We start from the raw sequence: 17,581 nt of genomic DNA on the forward strand, positions 1-17,581 counted from the left end.
CTTCCTTTGAGCCGAAAAGCTTTTTCTTTCCAGTTGTCTCCTACTTATACATAGATTTGTATGTGACAAATGAAGTGGAAAATTTTAAAATCTGACTTCTAAGAGAATGTTGTGAATGTGAAGTTTGTCGCGCGAGATTTATGGCCAACTATAAGCTGCTTTGTCACATTACGGCATAGAGCTACAACATAACATATTGATTAGTACAGAGTACATTGTCATATGTTCAAAATTGTACGCATACACTAACAAATATTTGGAGACCAAGCGTACCTCAACAAACTGCTAACGGTAACAATGTAAACTGTATAAAAACATATCTTGAACAAATGACAAATCATGCCATAGTACACCCAGATTTCCAAAGACTTTGGGCACATGTTAGCTCTGCGCGCTGTTGTGTGTGTAACAGGGTTTTAAACATTTCCCCCCTCTGCAACATAAATGAGAAACTGAGAATAAAATTGTGCATGACACAATGCTTGGTTCACTATACAGCAAAGCTCACCTTAGTTCTGCCTTGTTCCTTCTTGATGATCGCCTCCATTGCAAAGTGGAAAGCTGCCAGGCACTTGGCCTCCCTCCTACTGCACTCCAGGAGAGGCATCAGCCTGGTGAGCCAACCCTCTGATCTTCCCTGGGCATGGGCCTTATCACTCCTAGCAAACTCCCCAGGATCATGGGTGGTCACAAAAGGCTCCACTAGGTCCAACGTTCCAGAGCTGACTACTTGCCTCTCTATAGCATGGTTGGAAGCCAGGACGGCAATGGCCAGACATGCATAATAACGTATGCTGTTGTCTGAGTTGAAAGCCAGGGGAAAGAGCCATTCTGATGTGCGAAACTCGATCATTCGTTGCTGGTTGGCGGAGCCACCATACATGGCACAGTTGGCCAGTGCAGCTGCGCAGTGTCGCAAGGTGATGTTGTCACTCATACGGCAGCTATACAGCACAGCTTGCAGACCACCCCTGTCTATGACCTTGGTGCATGTGTCTTCTGAGTGCTTGAAGAGGTTCTCTAGGATACCCATACCAATCTGAAGAAGGGTGGGCTCTTTCCTAGAGCAAGCTAATTTCACTACAGAATCTAATCCTTTCTTCACTACAAAGTCACGATTGTTGGCAGTCATGATTTGCTCAAGGAGTCTAGCTGAATTTAACTGAAGGGCTCTATCATCAGATTTACAGTTCTTGAGAAGGATATCCAAACCACCTTCAACACGCATGGCATCACTGATGCTGTAGGCGAGATCACGTCCATATTTGGGTGTGCTCCAAGCATCATCTACCATCCTGTATAGTTGCTGGGTTGCTTCTACTACTTTTTCTGTGGATTCCTGCTTCAGTTGTTGGATCACATCCTTGGCCAGAGACACGGTGCTCTCCATCCTAGCAGGGTACCCCGAAGGGGGTGGAGAGGAGCACTCTGGAGATCCTGGTTTGCCTGACATCTTCTTGAACTTTCCACTACGTTTCAGGGATGATCTAAAACTACCACCTCTACCTCCTATATGTACATCTCCTTCATCCCCAAGCCGTGTCACCAGCTCCTTGTTGGGTTGGATGTCCAAAGTATCCGGTGTCACAACATCCTGGGTCTTCTTTACCCTCAGGCTACGGCTACGCTTCGGTGATGATGATCCAGGATTCCGTTTGAATGAGCTCCACACAGTTCTGGTCTGCCTTGGAGGGGGCTTGTACTCGAATGAAGACTCTGTAAGGGGATTCTCCGTCATCGAGTTAGCGGATGAGGGTGGAGATTCCTTAATAGTTTCTTGCAGTAGCTGAGAAGGGGGAGGGGTAGAGTTCTGAGTGTCACTTGGTGGCAAGTTTGTGGTAACTTTGACTCCTTTCTTACTGCAATGTACACCCATTAATCTCAAGATATGGTACTGGCTTTCGTAGTGCTAGAGAATACAATTGCCATTCTGCAAGAAATGAAAACAAATATGGGTTTTGTCAATGCAAAGCAAATCAATCACAATAGTAACAGGATTTCACTGGGATTCTTTAACAGGATCTGTTTAATTACGCTAAAAAAAGATAAAATAAAAATAGCAGTGCCAGACATTAGAAACACATTCTAAAAGATATTACTCATTGTACCACATGACATGTGACCCTGCATCACAAAACCAACAAAAAGTCGCCAGACATGCACAGATTCTGAAAGAGCAGATTCTAAGCTTTAAAATGATGCATAACTCAATTCAAATGGACTCTCTTAACATATCTAAATAATGGAAAGAAAGCACACACTCTGGAAAGTGTGAACTGAGAAAAGAGGGTACAAGTACAGATCGAAGCTTTGCTAGCTGTGGTATGAATGGGACAAAAATGGGATATAAACCACTGGAGCAACATCAACTAGAGAAGCCCTCTGAGAGCGCAGACCTCCGCCAAGCATGCAGCTCATTTCCATCACTGATCTTGTTCTTCCATTTAAGTGATTTCCACCCATACGTACTTATACTATAGCATGCTGAAAGTGTTAGTGTGCTGAAAGTCTCCCGATTTCCCAATATAGAAGCCTTTGTTATGTCATAAACCCTCAGCTGCACAGCGCGCCTCACCCTAGCAGAAACTGGAGCACGCACTTTAGTGCACGCATGCAAACCCCAAATATGCGCAGCCTGAACTCCCAAGTTCATTGACCCTACCTGCCGAAATATCAAAATCCTTCACAACTTCCCCCAAAATTCTCGGATCACTACCAAAAGTTAATCGTTTGCTGGGCAAGTCCAAGCTATTAGATCACACAAGACTGAAAATTCAAAATGGGTCAATCTACATAAACTTGGTATCATTTTAAAGCTAAGAAGTTAAAATACATGAATTTCAAAAAGAAAAAAATCCTTTCGCATAACCAGCAATAAATCAATTAATCTGCATAAATTAAAATTTAGAGTAACGCGTGGGACATTCAAATATTCTGCATTTTAATATATAACCTTTCATGAAAATAAGTATGGTGACCGTAAGTCTGACTAACAAGTTATCATGACTGTGATTTTAAGTTTCTGAACTCATTAAATATGCAAATGAGGGATGGGCCAAAATTAGCATGTCCCACGCGTTACTTTTTTAGGTCATTATTTCTCATTTGCATAAAAGGTAATGATTTAATTGACTTAAAACTTTCAAAAGGCCAAATTCACAATGGACCTAATCATATCCAAGAGATAAAAAGTTAGTCTGATAAATCTCATACTTGTAATTTTCAATTAAATTTAGTAACGCGTGGGACGATTTGTGTACAAGTCAATGGAAGCGTACTAAATCTTAGTCTTCTATGGGAAATGTGCACATTATTGAGGGATTTTTTTAAATTTTCTGAATTCTGACGTGAAATTTGGTGAAAAGTTCCACTTTGGATAAATAATTCACAAAAGATCATTACATGCTATTTTCAAGGTCACATTCAAAGTCAAATGTCAAAAATGAAAGGATAACAGAGGCATATCATATTTTTTTTATTATTCCTTTTGTTCTGGTGGGTCTAAATCATTGAAATTTGCAAGAATTTATTAGAAATACATCTATTTAGATAATTAGTACCCCATATTAAAGTTTCTCTGAGCAAATGTGCAACTCACATCACAATATTCATAGTGACAAAAATGTCCCACGCGTTACTTGTCCCACGCATTACTATACCTATCTTTCTATAATTGACCTTGAGTGAAAACAGTTTCATGATTTTTTCTGAAATGTTTTGTTTCAGGTACAGTTACTGTTGTAGAAAAAGATGTTTGTAATGATTTTATAGTATACCAAGTATTTTCACAATAATTGAGATAAAAGTAAAAGAAGAAAAAAAGGACAATCTTTGTGGTCCCACACGTTACTGGAGAATAAATTTGCATAAATTAAATACTGAACGTGTGATTCTCATTATTTCTATTGTTTTGAACGAAGATACCTACTAGCTATCAAAAGCAACCCAACATTTGAAGTTTCAATCTTAGCAGTGCAATATAGCGCTAAATCTTCTTGTGATGTCCCACGCATTACTGGTGCAAAATAGTTTGGACTTGCCCTGCTACTTGTGTCATTCTCAACCTTTCCTGCAAGTTTCATCCCAATCCGTTATCTACTTTTTGAGTTGTTTTGCGCACAGACAAACGAACGAACGAACAAACCAACGGTAACGAAAACATAACCTCCTCCCTTGGCGGAGGTAATGAAGGGATTATCAGATTAAGCTGAAATTGAGCATGCTATATAAACACATTCTGTCCATGATCATTGCCAACATAGCAGTAGCATTACACCCTTTCAAAACTTATTAGAGTTGAAAGTAAAGAGTGAGCAAGGGATATCAGGGTGCTACATAACAATTTTTTACCACTTGCCCGGTCGGGCAAGCAGGTTTTCAAATTGTTGCAGAACACTTGCCTGAACATGAATTTTACTTGCCTGAAAAGAAAGTCCAAAGACACAAGATAATGATCTAGAAAATCACAAGTAAAGTCAAGGGCTTGATAGAACACAATCACTTGAATAAACAGCACATGTGCGGAGTTACAAACTTGGTTCAATAGAGTGTTGGTGTTGGATTGCATTGGGACTTCTTCACGTAGGTGTTGCAAAATAAAGGTGACTTAAAAATGTTTTGCTTGCCCAATTCGGGCAAGCATTTTTTCTCATTGCTCCAAAACACTTGCCCAACTTTGATTTTTTTTTTTACTTGCCCCAGGCAATCGGGCAAGTGCTTATGTAGCACCCTGGATATGAAAAGGGACCTCTATAAGACATACATGATCACACTACTACAAAAAAGGGTAGTAGAAAAAATGCTAAAAACACAATTTCCAATTCATTTTATGTTCTCAAACTTAAGGATAATGTAGAAGCAGGCGCGCCGGAAGCAGTTTTGGATTGGGGGGGGCAAACATTGGAGGGGGCTCAAGATTAGACCATGCATATGTTACACAATATACACATACACACACACACACACACACGCACACACATCTATTATATATATACATATATATATATATATATATATATATACATATATATATATATATATATATATATATATGTATACATATATATATATATATATATATATATATATATACATATATATATATATATTTGGGCAATTCCACGGTAAATGGGTAGTTTTATGCACTCTAGACATAGAGCAATTTTATTTGAATATATTTGTTTTAATCATCTTTTTTTGTTTATTTCGTGAATAAATGTGGCAAGGTGAAATAAAATATTCAACCTCGTTGAGTCTTTTTGTCATTTTTTTGTGATGTGCTGGTTTGTTTGTTTTTATTTGATATTGTTGATAATGTGCAAATTTGAAATAAAAATTGACATAAATTGTAACTTGTATAAAATAAATTTTCTTAGAAGACACGCACCCTGGATGGATTATAATTCAAAATTTATCGCCAATACACCGAGAAATCACTTTCTTGCTCGCCCTGAACGATTACACGAGTTTTGAGAGAGTGGAAAGCAAGCTGGACCAAAAAGGTCGGCGTTCTGTCCTACTTCAGTTACGTACGTTCGGCCTCAATTTCGTTTGGTTTCCAGGCGTCAGAGTGCAGTTATTTTGTGTTAAATACACTTTGCTGACCACAGTTTCAAGTTAGGTTTCACTAATTCAACAGAAAATTAAATCAAATATTTAATATCCGTATTCAAAGTTACCAAATTCAATTTTCTGTCCACGCCGCGAACGTACGTAACTGCTAGTTGAGACACTCCAGAGTCGTTCGATTTAACACGGAAACGCCGACACTACCCTGAAGTTAGACATCTGCTTTCGGTTTCGCGCCATAAGCATAGCTGTCTTTTCAGAACATTTAGTTATCTAGCTTCAGCTTCCGTTTCTAATTCTGTCCAGTATGTTACGTGCGTTCAGTGGGTACGCTCCGCTTGGTGGGACGCACGAACGGTGGACAGAATCTACAATCGGTCTTCGTTACGTGTGTTCGCACGCGCGTAACTCAGACAGATCGTTCCCATGTCTTGCTAATACCTCCTTGTTTCGCGCCGTTCTGTCCGAGGTTGCGTATCGTTCGCATGAAATTTCCCGTGTTATGTCTGCATTGCGTACAATCCAGCATCGACTGCTCAGATCTGAATATGACGGAGGTGATTACGACTCTCACTGACAAAAGGTAAATTTTGCATTCTAGAGTAGAATCTTCCGTATTTTTAGGATTAATGGCCCTGCTGGCATTATTAGAAATTCTTTTGAGATTCTCTGTATGCTAGCTTTCACTACTCGTTTTCGAGTTCACACGGACGATAACTGAGCCAAGTCCCACATGTGTTATTTTTTGTTAGTAAATTCTTCGTTGCTTCCAGCTTCAAATAATCTTTCTTTTCATCTTTTCGTAATATTTTTTCCTCAAAATAAAACCAAACTGACAGTGACAAAACAGCAATGATCGAAAGCTAAGCCAAGAGTGGTACTTAGAATGGCTGAATACAAGTTTAACTCCACTGTCCATCGTGAGCTGACGCACTGTAACCGTGTTAACGTTAACTCGCTATTCAGTTTACGAAACGTAAACGAGTGTAAGTGTAACATTTTAATATTGAATTTCGAAAGCCAGGCTAGCGCTACGCTAGTGACATGAGTCCTAAGTGCAAGTGTTGTAACCACACGATATCGTTTGTGTATGTAGACACCCATGATCAAACAAGTTAGAAAAGAAAATTTACCAGGCCTACATCGGGATTTGACTTAATTTATTTCTGCCTAAGCAAAGTGCAAACTCGACTTCCAACGTTGTTAATGTTGTCCTTCAGCCACATGAGCTCATGGATTGCAGTTCTCTCATGATATGATTTATTTATTTAGATTGTATTTCTATGTTTTGATGTAGACTAGACAACTAGCAACTGTTATGTGAGAAGCTGTGCTGCCCTGTTCTGCACCTTTTAGTGGTGATTCAATCTGTGTTGTGAGTGACCAGAGCGTCCCTTCGATCATCATGCTGGTGCCCAGCCTGTCTGCTTACCAGTGTTACGGTGAGGTGTATATACATATTTTTGTGATTTTGCGGGAGGGCTCGTTGGAGCTAAGTGACCCTGACTCAATGTACAATATGTCCATAACACCCTGTCTTTTGTGGCCTGGACAGTTATCTGTGCAGAGCCTCATTCCAGCTGTCGCACCATCCACCATGTTCGCTCTTTGCTGGCCTGTGTCGTGTCCTAAAAACGATCCCTGTCATGAAATCAGCCCCAAATCTTTCTGCTCTAATAAATGTATGACATGACCAAAGTTCCGCAACTTCACTTCGCAGAAATTCTGCGATGTTATGTTTATTTACAGAACTATTTTGTATTTATTTAATGAAGATTATAAATTTGTATTGCACGTATGAATTAATGACCACTAAGCAAATTAAATCTCTTTCTACAGTGGAAAACAAACATTACAAGTAACAGTAATACCTTTCAAAGAAGCCATGACCTCCATATTTTAATGCCATGCTATTATGTATTGTAAATATTTTATTTGTAGATGTCATAGAACTGGTACATGTGTAGTCTTCATTTTGTTGTCTTCCATGATATTTTGGTCCATTGTCATGTAGCCACATGTGTGCATATTTGGGGTCTTCTTCTGATACGATTATCACTATAGAAGCTGCGTGGCCCTGTTCTACAGCTTGTGGTGGAGATTTTCTGAGTGCCCAGAGCATCCCTTCATCATGACTAGCCTGTCTGCTTTTCAGTGATAAGGTGTGAATGCATATTTTCATTTCATTATGTAATCTTCCTTTTTTTTTTTTGTCCAAAAAGGCTGCTACATTGGCACTCAATATATTAAGGGTGCATAATATATATATATATATATATATATATATATATTTTTTTTTTTTTTTTTTTTTTCAGACCATGACAAAAAAAAAAGAAGTTCCTTTTATGTACAGGACTATTTCTTATTCATTTTTAAAGTATATAAATTTATAGTGCATACATGAATAAATGATTGCAGAGCAGTTTGTGTAGGATGTTTGTAGGAGATATTGAATTGCTTTCTACAGTGTGAAACAAACAGTGATTGTTACCCTTCAAAGATAGAAGCCATGGCCTCCATATTTTTTGACACTATGGCATATTCTTCTTTATTATAAAGATTTTATCATAGATATCGTTTTGAATGATTATGTACAATTGTAGTTAGCCCTCCTTTTGTTGTTTTTGGTAATATCTTTATCCGTTGTCGTGTAGCCATATCTGTGGTTATCGGGGTTTTCACCAGATGTTATTATCATTTTATTTATAGAAGCTGCATTGCCGTGTTCTACAGCTTTTGATGGAAATTTTTTAAATCTCTGAGTGCCCAGAGCATCTCTTCATCACGCCAAGCATGTTTGCTTTCCAGTGATAAGGTATGTACAATGTATGCATATTTTCATGAAGTTGCAATCAATTCTCGGTATCGCCAGTGCGCAAAAAACTTCTGTGCATGCTGAAGAGCTCTGTCACAGATACATTTTGGGATTCTTTTGTGCCCTTGTTCACTTCTGGTTGTCTCACGCTAAGTAGAGGTCGCAGTTCCCGTATGATTCAATGGAGTTAATTGTCTGCTTTTCCATTGCCATCCCTTTTTTCTTGGTTAAAATTCAGCTTAAAAGAGTTGGAAGTTTTTAAGTTTTACTGATTTGCGGTCACTAGAGTCCTGGTTCACTACTGCAAGGCTTCAATGTGCTGGTCACATGATGGAAAGCGAAGAAATCTTCAACAAAAATACCTCTGGATAAAGATAGAGCATGATCTGAGTGCATGAGCAGCCAAAACCAGGTCAAGTTTGTCCTGTAAGCTATCTCATAATAAATCTAGAACACTGCTCTCCGCACGGCAACTAGGTATTGGCGATACCAAGAATTACACCTATCCTTCTTTTTTTTTAACTTTGGCCAGGAAAGGTTGCTAGGTGGGTTGATAGATTGGAGGTCAACTTTTATTTTTCTATGACAAACATACATTGCTTTTATGTACAGAAGTATTCTTTATTTATTTCCCAAAATCTATAAATATTGCATACATTACTAAATAATCAAACAGAAAAGAAATTCAAGAGGGCAAACATTGTGCAGAGGTGTTGATACTCAATTGCTGTCTGCAGCAAAAAATAAATATTACACATTACCTTTCGAAGATAGCGATAACTCACGGCCTCCTCCAAATTTCTATAATCCTGTACAAGTGTATTCAAAACTTATTGGAAATGTTTTATTATTAGATGTCTTTGAATGAAGATTGTTAGATAAAACACAGCTCTTCTAATTGGATGGCTACACATACTTTTGTTTCTACAGTAACAGTTTTTTTTTTCTAAAATTCCTTTTTTTTTTAAATAAGAGTCTACTGTATTTGTAGTTTGTGTATTCTATTGCTTGGTTTACGGAATAACTATGCAGCAAAATGTTTAACTATGATTATTTCAATTGCGGGTGACATGTACATGGCTTTTGAACAATCTTTTATCTGCACTCAGTATGTAGGAATATTCCAAACTTTCAAAAATTGTGATAAAATGAACTCAATATATGTATTTGTTGATTATGTATGTATAATTTTTTTTTTTTTTTGACAGGTAAGACATCCTGGATGATGACTTGATGGGGAAACCAAGGCATGGAGTTTTCAAGTGGTTGTTCAAAGATGACGTCTCCAGAGAATCTACAAACAATATCCTGTGCAGAATGCCTGATCCCATTCTCTTGGAGGAGCAAAGCACCACAAGACAGCAGTTGTTGTTTTTTCCTTCAAGTTGTAAACTATATCAGATATGACTTGAGCTTTTAATTTTTTGCAAGATACAATGTAATAAGAAACCACTTATGAAATTTTTATGAGCATACAATTCTACAAGGAATTCAAAGTTTAGCTTATGAAACATGGTCTTCAAATGGCTGAGGTATGAAACCACAAAGTAAACCAATGTTATTGAAATAGAAGATCTGGGTTTCAACTTTTATGAGGATCACTTTGTTCAACTTTCTTTTTGGATATCTCAGCCTTTTCAAAACTGATTTTCACTTAAGTAAACTTTCAATGCCTTTAAGAGAACCTACCTGGTATATGCTATTTCAAAAAGTTAAAAGCTGAGTCATCACCTAAATCAATACTTACCATCCCTTTTGTCGTAAAGCAAGATATAAACAGGGATACAACTGAATAAAAAAAGTTGTTACATTAGCTGCTTTGTTTCTTACTGTGGCTGATGAACATTAAGGCGATACAAGAACGAACAATGTCAGTTTTTATTGTGTTCAGAGCCTGTATGTTGATCGAGTTTGGAATATGATGACTGAAATTCCAGGATGGGCCTTATACACCATTTGAATGCATATGTATCGAATGGGCGGGCACATAAAAAGGGTGGGGTTTTTTTTTTTGTGCGTGTTCTTTTTTTTTTTTTTTTTGGTCTAATTTACAAATCAACTCATAGATTGTAAAGTTAAGAGTTCTCTGACAGTACCTGAACATTTCGGAAAGTGTTATTCTTCGAAAACAGTTGATGGCACATTAACTTTTTTATGTTTCTTACTGTGACTGATTTACATTAAAGGTCCAGTTTACCTTTGGGAGCAGTGATTTGAAATATGTTCAAGATATCACATTTGATGCATATGTGTCGGTCTGTTGTATCACAATATCCTACCATTTAAAATGTTTACAATAAAGCCGAAAGTATAAGGAGATATCAGTATTATTCTTGATAAACCATATGTTTCTTAACTATAGCTGATGGACATTAAGGCGATAGAAGAGTGAACAATGCAAGTTTAAATCTTGTTTATGGAGCCTGTATGAGCCTAGATACACCATACTGCATTGAATTGGCAGGCAAAGAAAAGGGCGCTTTCAAATTCATGGAATTTTTCTGTCAAGATGTTTTCATTGCTGTCAGGCAGAAGCTCGGTGGTCTAGTGGAGATGACGCCTGTCCGGAGATCAGGGGGTCGTAGGTTCAAATCCTGCTCGAGTATGTACGTCCATGATTTATTAATTTTTTTTTCTGCTGTCAGGTAGAAGCTCGATGGTCTAGTGGAGATGACGCCTGTCCAGAGATCAGGGGGTCGTAGGTTCAAATCCTGCTCGAGTATGTACGCCCATGATTTTTTATATCATGGCTACTATAGAAACACTGAACAATTCAGAAAGTGTCATTCTTTGTGTATTGATTTCCTATTAGGATTATTTCCTTTAATAATGAATGTTACAACTATTCATTTTCAAATGAATGTAAATTGAAATGAACAGATTTAACTGTTGCACTATCAAATGACAGTTTCTTTTCACATTGAAATCAGCTATTGGTACATTAACTGCTTTATGTTTCTGACTGTGGCTGATGGACATTAAATGCAATAGAAAAAATGAACAATGCAAGTTTTAATTCTTGTTTCCAGAGCCTGTGTGTTGATTGAGTTTGGGATGTGATGACTGAAATTCTAGTTAATTCCTTATAAACTGTATCTTAACATTTGTATGTAATTTTGTATCAGTAAAAAAACAAATCACTTTAGTTTTAAATTTGGACAGGCAAATACAATCCACTTGATTTACATGTATGTGTATGTAGGAATATCAATTCAAGGTGTAATGGACACGAAATGGTAACTGCTGACCCAATGACAACAGCAAAATGCTCCTTTGCATACAATATTTCGATATTTCAGCCTTTGTATATACTGCACATTGCGGTTTAAAATGAATTACACAATATACTGGAGAATGGGAGTGTATTGTATACCTTGGAAATTAAAAAACTCTGTAGAGTTCAAGTTTCTGTCCTACTCTTGTGTTACATACGTTCACCACTAATGCAGTGATACATGTCATATCATGTACTTTGGAATTTCAAGAAACTCCATGCCAATGAAGCTTTGGCTTTTCCTCGCACACACATGCACCCATACAGATATTGAATATGACAACAGTTTGCCCGATTATGGAGGAACTTGGTACAAACATGATCTCACCTTTCGGATATGATGCACAAATTTTCTGGCATTAATCATGAATGCACACTTCAAAATGACACAAATAATGAATGTTTTCACAAATATGGACACCCTAAATTGTTCTTATCACAATGTATCAGCACAATAAATAGTGTCAGATGATTTCAAATCAATATTTGTATTCTTTGTATGAGGAATCCATCATTCCAATATTTCTGTCCTACTCTATGTGTTACACGCGTTCGCCCCCATAGCTATTACACATGTCTTACTTACATACCCACTCAAGCTCTATTTGAATACGAAGTTATCTTTTCCTACTTAAAAATATTTAATATAGGTATTAGGCAACCAAACTCTGAAATATGGATACTCTGAAGACAATTTTAATTTTTCATGTTTTTCCAACCTAAAACTACCCATTTACTGTGGAAATGCCCATATATATATATGTAAAGTGGCGTACAGTGGGTCGAAACATGGGGGGAACCATAAAGTAATTTTGACGGTCTGTATGCTTGTGCGTGTGTGCGTGAGCAATAATGGGACTACAATACATCACGGAATGTGATACATTCAACAACAGTCATTGAGGAACATTGTAAGTTTTCCTTACATGGATTATGGAATGACGGTGTGAAACGATCGACAAATTATATACTGTCAGCAACATAAGGTGAATGGCATAACAATAAAATGCAAGCGAGCGAAGCGAGCGAGCTTGAAAATTTTGATATTCTACAGTTCCAAAACTGGAGTTTAAATTGTAGCTACATATTTCGCTTTGAAATAAATGGGGGCGCATCGGGCACAACTGCTGGCAATTATTGGCAGCAACATTAGGAGAATGGCATAACGATTCAAAGCGAGCGAGCGAAGCGAGCAAGCTTGAAAATTTTGACATTCTACAGTCCCAAAACTGGGGTTTGTAGCTTTATCTTTCACTTTGGAAATTAATGGGGCGGCGCATCGGGCGTAACTGCTGGCAATTACTGGCAGCAACATTAGGAGAATGGCATAACGATTCAATGCGAGCGAGCAAAGCGAGCGAGCTTGAGAATTTTGACATTCTACAGCCCCAAAACTCCCGTTTGTAGCTATATCTTTCGCTTTGGAAATTGGGGGGGGGGGCATCGGACGCAACTGCATGCTGGCAATTACTGGCAGCAACATTAGGAGAGTGGCATAACGATAAAATGCGAGCGAGCGAAGCGAGCGAGCTTGAAAATTTTGGCGTTTTACAGTCCCAAAACTCCCGTTTGTAGCTATATTTATCTTTCGCTTTGGAAATTAAGGGGTGGGGGCATCGGGCGCAACTACTGGCAATTACTGTCAGCAACATTAGGAGAATGGCATAACGATTCAATGCGAGGGAGCGAAGCGAGCGAGCTTGAAAATTTTGACATTCTAGAGTCCAACAACTGCCGTTGTAGCTATGTTTTTCGCTTTAGAAATTAAGGGGGAGGCGCACTGGGCTCAACTGCTGGATGCGAAGCGAGCGAGCTTGAAAATTTTGACATTTTACAGTCCAAAAGCTGCCGTTTGTAGCCATATTTTTTCCCTTTTATTATTTTATTTTCTTTGTTTATTCATTTATTTTTATTATCATTATTATTATTGGGGGGGGGGGCTTTTTGGGGGGGCAAAAATGCGTTTTGCCCCCCCACTTTTTGGATTGGGGGGCGGCCGCCCCCCTGCCCCCCCCCCCCCCCCCACTTCCGCCGCCTATGTGTAGAAGAATAGCTCTTTGTACTATTAAATATGTAAAACTTAAGATTGACTTGGCTGACCCGTTCACCTTTTTTGAGTCCTCATGAAAAATCAAGGGGTGCGACTTTTTGTTTGTTTTGTGATGCACGGTCACATGTATATATTGTTGCACTTACATACAGCTATTTTATCATTCAGCATTTTTAAAGTGAAGCTTTATGCAAGAACTGGGTAAAATCACAACAGAAAAAAAAAATAGAAATTGAGTGTGTTCTACATTCGTGAATACACATGATGAATAACTGCAAATACTAGTAATCAGTATCATATCAATATCAGTGAACACAAGCATATGTACACTCATCAGATTCACAACAACAGCAGAGCTACAACTTTTGGGACAATGTGGCCAGCCATCACAAAAGCTTCAAGTGTCTCAAGATGGTGATCTCTTGTTGTTTTCGTAGTAGACACCCTATAACATTTCTACATACAGACCAGATACTTTCAAATTCCAACCAATTTGCCCATCTTTCAAAAAGGAAATCAACAAAACAATTAGTATCATGGTGAAAATTGTAAGAAAAATGTAAAAGATAGCTCTCTCTCTCTCCCTCTCTCTTTTTCTAATTTTACATTTTGTCAAGGCCCTACAGTATATCATATGTCTAGGGGAAGACTTGTAATACACAATGCAGGGCTCAACACTTTAACTATTGTACACAGCCCTGTCGCTGTACTGCGCACAGCATCTGGTCGGGCTAGGCTCAATGCCAATTTTTCTGTCTGGTGGCCTGTTTTGACCATCTTTAAAGAAAAAATAAAATCTTTTAATCTGTGATTATAGTGTCATGAAATAAAAGTAAAAGAACAATCCATTTGAATCTTGGCAGCCTGATGATCATGATTGGGCCACCAAAAAGACAAATTTGGAGAGCCATTTAATGGGTAAAAGTAAAACATCACACAATGATAATTTTAAAAAAAAACTCCTCCAGACAAGACAGATTTTTCTGTCTAGCCGACACACAATGGCAACAACACACTGCAGGGAAATAAGATGATGAGCAGCTGTAGATATGAGGACATGCAGCATAGCATTCCTTTGACAAATTAGAAAGATCAGTATGTATCTGGACATCAGGGATATGTTCTGCGGAGACTGCGTCTGGCTTCACGGATCCCCTCCTTTTGTCTACGGTACTACGGAGAGCCGATTTGAAAGTAAAAAACCAGAAAAGCACTCTGAGATCACAGACCTCCGCCAAGCAGCTACTTTCCACCGATGATCTTGCTCTTCCATAGAGATCAGTGATTTCCATGTTGAAAAATCGCCCAAGTGGTTCCCAATAATGGAAGCCTTCGTTACGTCATAAATCCTCAGCTGCGTCGTGCGCCTCGCCCCAGTGCTAGAGCATGCACTTTAGGGCTCACACCTGTAAATAAAATGGACTGTCCCAGACCCCTTCACAAATTTGTACTAAAAAAACCAAAATAAATGAAGAAAAAAATTAATGAAAAATTAATGATGTAGTTTGGCAAAAAACTGAATAGCTGTAGATATTGAGTATGAATTCCTCTACAAACTGCATTTTGGTTGGAGGATGAAAGCTTTTCTGATGGAATTTGAGGGGACTATATGTCATTGGGTACGTGTACGGAAAATAGGTGATTTTTTGAGTGACAAGAACTCGTAGTCTGGCTTTGCGGACCCTTGAACAGAATTTGAGCCAAAGAACCCACCCTGGAAATTTGATGGATGAAAGGTTATATAAATCTCACTTATCCAGGTTAGTGAAGCTGAAACACCTCATATCTCCCAGCTATTTTATAGAATTTTCTGAAATTTGAATTTTAACACACGTCTCTATAGGGAATTATTTACCCGTGTGAGCCCTTTAGTGCACGTATGAAACCTTTAAAATGCGCAACTTGAACTCCCAAGTTCATTGACCCTACCTGCCAAAATATCGAAAATCCTTCATAAAATCCACAGAATTAGAAATTTCCGGATCACTACCAAAATTTAATCATCTGTTCCTTTGTGTTAGTTTCAAACCTTTCCTGCAAGTCTCATCCACATCCGTTTGGAATCTGCGTAGTGTTAGATCTACGACTTTTCAAGTTATTTTGCACACAAACAAACCAACACTACGCAGCAGTATTACGAAAACATAACCTCCCTCCTTGGCGGAGGTATTTTAAAAAAACGATAGAGACGGATTGATCTGTACATAGCAATCCTGATATCCCAGAGCTACCAAGTCTCACGCATTCTGTGTGAGACTAAAGCATTTAGGGGCCATCTCACGATCTCACGCATGGCACCCATTTTTCTCACGCATCGGGCGAAGTCTGCAACTTGGGCCTACAATAATGAGCATAGCTCAAAAGATTAAAGTGATTGTTGCAAATGAAGGTATAGACGTATTTTTCCCTCTTGTCTTCCAACATAAGTAAAAAATAGTCACTTACTTGAGTATGCACCTGATCGCACCATTAAGAGCTAAAAATTGAAAAAGCTCACTACCGTGGGAGGCCACCGGGGGGGGGGGGGGGGGGGGAACCCTTCCCACACCCTCGCTTGCGTGCACATAAGCATACCGAGATGTAGACAGAAAGATCCGTCTGTCCGGAGGACTCTTTTATATTTTGCCATTTTATATTTCTAACGCTGTCCTCCGTAGACAGAGGGGATCCGTGAAGCCAGACGCAGTCTCCGCGGAACATTCCCCGACAGACAGATACAGACCGATCTTTCGGTCAAACCGAGATGCCGAGTCATGAAAATCTCACTCACAAAATTTTTTTGAACTTGACATCCCTGGATATCCAATTCTACCTAACTAGACAATAGGGTTGACTTAACCAGACTAGTCTACTTCAGTGTAGAACACACAAGGAGAGTATTATACTTTTACAGTCACGAAGACACACTTACATTACAACTCTCCCTCTCCCTGGCCTGGCCCACGCGCCTGTCCACTTTACTCCTGACACACATTCTTATCTTGATTGGTAATCTACATAAGAAAACAGCAAAATACTAGTAGTCGGGAGTATGGTTTTGTTCACTCACCTTTACCACCATCCAAAAAGGCGCTGAATTCAAATGCGTTGTTTGCTCACACGTACATGCAGCAAACAGAAAGTCATTAGAACGCCCTACCAATACCATCTGATATCCTCTGCTGTTGAGGTTTGTCTAACTGTTAATGATACCACCAGGGGGCCGGTCATCGGGGTCTCAGTTCATCTGACGACGTTTCGCTAGCTCTCGCTCGCTCGCGCATCGAGTTCACAGTATCCACAGAAACCGTGGAATATGTGTGAGGAGATGATCACTAACGGGCGGGGGAGTGATGTTGAACCCATTGCAGTGGGTGCCATGCACAGACGATCAGTGTACCATAGGAGCACGATGCGAGGGGGACGTATTCCCTTGCCTCTAACTAGCTCGGGCGGTGCGAGGTGGGCTTGCACGCAGAGAGGGGTCATAGTCCGCAGTTTCCGCGAGTAGCGTCGTTTCGTTTTTTGCGATATAATACTGAGTAGGTTTAAAATAGTTATGGAACGCCAAGTGTAAAATCATCATCATCATCATCTTCTTCTTCCTCTTCCTCTTCCTCTTCTTCTTCTTCTCCTTCTTCTTTTTCTTTTTCTTCTTCTTTTTTTTCTTCTTCTTCTCCTTCTTCTTCTTCTTCTTCTTCTTCTTCTTCTTCTTCTTCTTCTTCTTCTTCTTCTTCTTCTTCTTCTTCTTCTTCCTCTTCTTCTTCTTCTTCTTCTTCTTCTTCAAAAGAAAATGCCGAGGGCGAATATGTTTCCCCCTTTTAATTAATTTGTATGTAAACGCCATATTCACCAATTTGAATAGTGTGCTGCTGTGATGTAAATAAAGTACTAT

The 17,581-nt window shown here is 38.8% G+C and overlaps 1 protein-coding gene, 1 long non-coding RNA gene and 1 other non-coding gene across 4 annotated transcripts in view; 2 read left to right on the plus strand and 1 right to left on the minus strand.

The window, feature by feature from the left end:
* Positions 1–16,885, minus strand: part of LOC139711942 (NAD(+) hydrolase SARM1-like) — a 72,896-nt gene extending 56,011 nt beyond the window's left edge. For both annotated transcript variants that reach the window (XM_071623791.1, XM_071623790.1), the window contains exons 1-2: positions 16,757–16,885; positions 509–1,930 (exon numbers count right to left, since the gene is read on the minus strand). In XM_071623791.1, coding sequence (XP_071479892.1) covers positions 509–1,876 — 1,368 coding nt within the window. In that variant the 5' untranslated portion in view covers positions 1,877–1,930; positions 16,757–16,885. The remainder of the gene's footprint in view (positions 1–508; positions 1,931–16,756) is intronic.
* Positions 5,322–10,342, plus strand: LOC139711949 (uncharacterized). The gene is made up of 5 exons (XR_011709543.1): positions 5,322–6,151; positions 6,866–7,010; positions 7,633–7,730; positions 8,278–8,383; positions 9,592–10,342. It is a non-coding gene; the product is annotated as an uncharacterized lncRNA (long non-coding RNA).
* Positions 11,034–11,106, plus strand: Trnas-aga (transfer RNA serine (anticodon AGA)). Its single transcript has one exon. It is a non-coding gene; the product is annotated as a tRNA-Ser (tRNA).
* Positions 16,886–17,581: the final 696 nt, after the last annotated feature.

The sequence above is a fragment of the Diadema antillarum genome, unplaced genomic scaffold (genome assembly GCF_040938485.1).
Source record: "Diadema antillarum isolate AM-2024a unplaced genomic scaffold, OU_Dant_1.0 seq00001738_RagTag, whole genome shotgun sequence".
Lineage (NCBI taxonomy): Eukaryota > Metazoa > Echinodermata > Echinoidea > Diadematoida > Diadematidae > Diadema > Diadema antillarum.